Here is a 4,111-nt window from a genome sequence, read left to right as displayed (position 1 = left end):
ACGTGAGGAAATTCTGTCATTTTTAAAGACAAAAATTCTTGAGGCGAAATACCCAACAAGAAGTTTGTAAAAAAATGAATCCGCCTCAACAATATAGAACTTATCTGACTTGATGTGTCACACTTGGGATCCACCGACCACCATTTTGCCGCAATGTTGCAATAACTCCAAATTTGTCATCCTCTGTCAATTTCAAGTCAGGTTGAAATTGACAGAGAATGTCAAATTTGGAGTTATTGCAACATTGCGGCAAAATGGTGGTCGGTGGATCCCAAGTGTGACACATCAAGTCAGGTTGAAATTGACCGCGCAATTCAATTATCCAATAATACACCGGGTGTCTCAATAAAAGAAATGTTTGTTAATTTCTCCACAGGAGACGAGCGGCATGTGTTTAAAAAAACATATTCCATATTCTCGGACTTGACCGCTCTTAACTCAGACCTATTCTGGACCAATCAGTATTCCAAGACGCTTTACTGGGCCGACAAGAGTTCTGGCGAAAACACCCAAACAATATCCATTGGTAAGAGCGGGGAAGTTTGCGCAAACCATACTGCGATGAAAACCGGGGAAAATTTCAGATTTACCAGCTGAGCATGTATTCAATGTGTATGTGGCCTCAGTAACTCCAGGCGTTCTTCCCTACAGTCCATGCGAGCACAGCAACGGAAACTGCAGCCATTTGTGCTTGCCCGCTCACAAGACCGCAACTTGTGCGTGTCCCGCCCGAATGGTCTTGGACAGTGATATGAAACGTTGCAGCATCAGGTATTTTCGCATTGAAATGATGCGGTCAAATGCTTTTGTCAAGTCAGTCAGAGGGGACCAAAATCAACCTTAGACTAACTTTGAAACAGGATAAGTTGTGAATGCTTAGAGCGATTTGGTTTCTGTTTGAGGCCTTATTCAGCGCAATCATTTTTCGGTTAGTGCGTGCTATTGCAAAAAAATTGTGCAGCAGAGCTCCTACAGGGCGGCAAATGAACCAATGCAAAATTGTTGAAAGTTTCGCGTATTCTCAGATGGACAAAAAGCGATTTTTTTCCGTTTCAACACCACAGGCATTAATGTAAACCTCACGTCCAGAAAAGCGTTTTTGAAGTTTTTGCCATTCCGCATATTAACAGAGTGGACCGAAAAAATTTCATTTTTGGCCTTGCAGTGATCACTTTTTTCTCCTGCCCCAATTTTCACAATCTGGGGTTCGTGCAGAAGCTAAAACTCAATATACCGGGTTGCATGAATGAATGAAATATTTGAAAGTAAACTTCACTCAGTTGGAACGCTTTCAGAATCACAGATTTTCGAAGCAATTCTGATTTAGTCAATTTTTTGTGCAACCCTGTATATCGAATTTTCGTTTTAACTTCTGTCTGTCTTTCGCCTGAACTTTAAGTTTCAACATGAGCTCAAGATCGTGAAAATCGGTGCAAGAGCAGAAAAGTTACCGCTGCCAGACTGATGGCCGAAAAATTCAAGTTTTGTGCGTTAACATCCAAAAAAACCTGTTTTTGTCCAACTAGCAACATGGCGAAAGTTGCAAACTTTTGCGTTTTTCCATGTGCCACCCTGTAGAAAATCCGTAGTGTTTAATTTTCATCAGAAAATTGATTAACAATAAAAAAAATTGTTTTAAACCGCGTCAAACAGATACCAAATCGCTGTAAACAATCAGAATTTATCCAGTTTCAAAGTTGGGGCATATTCGACTGGACAACGTTCATTTTATCTTCGAGAAACGCTTCGTTAAGAAAATACAGCGGGTTTAAGTTGGGCATTAAAAAACCAAATTTTTCATTGTTGCCGAACGGTTGTGGGTATTTAAACGAGTTTTTGCAGGCGATAATTGCCAACAAGGCCGCAAATTTTCCAATAAAAACGATTTTTTCTGTTGTTACTAACACGCTAATGGAAGTTTTAAAAGACAAATATGATACGCCACTGCTTTTTCGTAGAAGAAAAATCACTTTTGCATTATTCCTTCGGTTTGAAAGAAAACAGGTTTGCATCATCATTGCAGGCTTGCAGAATTCGTTCGCTTAACGAGCAGAAAAACTTCATCTTCACGTCTCCAAACGTGAAAGTCCAGTGGATTTAAGTCCGATGGTCTGGGTGGACAAACCGCTGGTCTAATTCCATTGACCACACTGTCATTTCTCTACTAGATTATCAATTATTTCTTAGTTTCTAACTGAAAACGCTGAGCTGTACAGAGAATTGCAGAAAACCTTCTCTGCCAAACTGAATGAAGAATGCATAAGTAATTTCTGTTTGATGCAAAGTCAGTGGCGTGCCCTAAGTGTATATAAAATACAGTTTGTGAAACTGGACCACCATATACAGAGAGACCCAAACAAACATTTTAATCGAGCAAGTGACTTTTCCAGACACGCGTGTGAAGCTGAAGAATTCATGTGCACCACGTCCAACACGTGCATTCAAAGCACATTGAAATGCAACGGAAAACTGGACTGTCCTCACGGGGAAGACGAGGACGACTGCAAGATGAACGTTCGCTGTCCCATTGGATACTTCGGCTGCCAAAGTGGAGAATGCATCCCGGTAGGTCTTCAAGCGCTTCATTCGATTGCAACGAAATTTTTTTGTTTTTGGGTGGTAAAATCAGGAAAAGCAAGTCTGCGATCACCATTTCGACTGCAAAGACAAGTCGGATGAGCTGCAGTGCATGGCCAAATCAACGGCGAAAAAATGCCCTCCAAACAAGTTCGCTTGTGGCGACGGAACCTGCATCGGTGATCGGTTTGTTTGCGATGGTGTGATCGATTGTGCCGATCATTCCGATGAGAACAATTGTCTGGAGAATGTGTGCTCGTTTTCACAGTTTCGGTCAGTCCACGCAAACCGCTCTAAATCGAATCGAAACTAACTCAATCTTGCAGGTGTGACTCCGGCGAGTGCATTCCAAAGAGCTGGGAATGCGATCATGAGTACGATTGTAAAGATCTTTCGGATGAACATGCTGATTGCGGTAGGTTTTTTTCAAGTGGATAATTGAACAGTTCAAACTTTTAGAACAAGCAGTTCGACTTCAAGGCGTTGAATGTCTTGCAGATCTCCTCACATGCAGCCCCGCGATGTTTACGTGCAACAATGGCAAATGCATCGATAAATCGATGATTTGCGACAACTTGAATGATTGCGGCGATCATTCGGATGAACTAAACTGCTATCTGCTGAGTGGAAGCTCCAGCTCGGCATGCGGAGAACATCAGTTCGCTTGCCCGAAGAATCAGACCATTTGCCTGAGCAAAGCTGCTAGATGTAATGGAACTGCGGAATGCCCGCAGAAAGAAGACGAAATGAATTGCTCAAATTGCGGTAGTTTATCTGGAAAAAGTGCCTGTTTTTTTGCTAATCCAGGCTGATGCGAATCCAGGTCCCGATGCCTTCGAGTGCGGCAACAAAAAATGCATCTCCAATCTGTGGGTGTGCGATGGAAGCGACGACTGCGGCGATCACAGTGACGAAAATGCCACCATTTGCCACACTGAGTCCAAGCAAACTTCCAGATTGATTCACACTAATTGCGATGATGGATTCAGGTAACTTTTCCTGGTAGTTCAGCAGCGAGAAACCTTAACTTCTCGGTGCAGATGCAAATCAGGCGCGTGCATCAGCGTGGAGTTGCTCTGCAACGACAAGCACGACTGCTTCGACGAGTCTGATGAAGGCGGACTGTGCTCGAAATCCTGCGAGTCGATGAACAACCCCTGCAGTCAGGACTGCATCAAAACGCCAGCAGGCCCGATGTGCAGATGTGGCGATGGTTTCAGGTGAGCACAACACCTGAACCAGTTAATGAACATACCAATTGGTTATGAAGGCTTTCATGGCCGGTCAAATCACATATAGAAATGATTTTCATGGGAATTTCTTCCTGACGTTTCGTCCACAACTGCGCTGGACATCATCAAGGGCGATGAAGCAGTGGGCGAAGTGATCTCCCGTGCTTTCGTGGAATTTGATCGGTTTGAATCCTTGGAAATTGCGTTAAGAGCTACTGTTGATTTTTGCAAAATTATCGTCAGCAACTTGCCAAAATATCGCCACAGGCTTTTTTTTCGGGAACGATAGTGCCATCCTCACA

General features: G+C 43.1%; 1 protein-coding gene across 1 annotated transcript in view; it reads left to right on the top strand.

The window, feature by feature from the left end:
• Nucleotides 1-4,111, top strand: part of LOC109536466 (putative vitellogenin receptor) — a gene marked incomplete at its 3' end in the record, with an annotated part of 12,256 nt that overhangs the window by 6,361 nt on the left and 1,784 nt on the right. Inside the window, 8 exon segments of the mRNA XM_048667437.1 lie at nt 377-526; nt 585-771; nt 2,391-2,565; nt 2,630-2,850; nt 2,904-2,992; nt 3,076-3,342; nt 3,401-3,566; nt 3,618-3,797. Coding sequence (XP_048523394.1) covers nt 377-526; nt 585-771; nt 2,391-2,565; nt 2,630-2,850; nt 2,904-2,992; nt 3,076-3,342; nt 3,401-3,566; nt 3,618-3,797 — 1,435 coding nt within the window.

This window comes from Dendroctonus ponderosae, unplaced genomic scaffold (genome assembly GCF_020466585.1).
Source record: "Dendroctonus ponderosae isolate FM_Combo_2020 unplaced genomic scaffold, Dpon_F_20191213v2 Dpon_F_20191213_6, whole genome shotgun sequence".
Classification (NCBI taxonomy): domain Eukaryota; kingdom Metazoa; phylum Arthropoda; class Insecta; order Coleoptera; family Curculionidae; genus Dendroctonus; species Dendroctonus ponderosae.
Note: the sequence above shows the minus strand (reverse complement) of the source record. Positions and strands in the feature narration are given on the sequence as shown.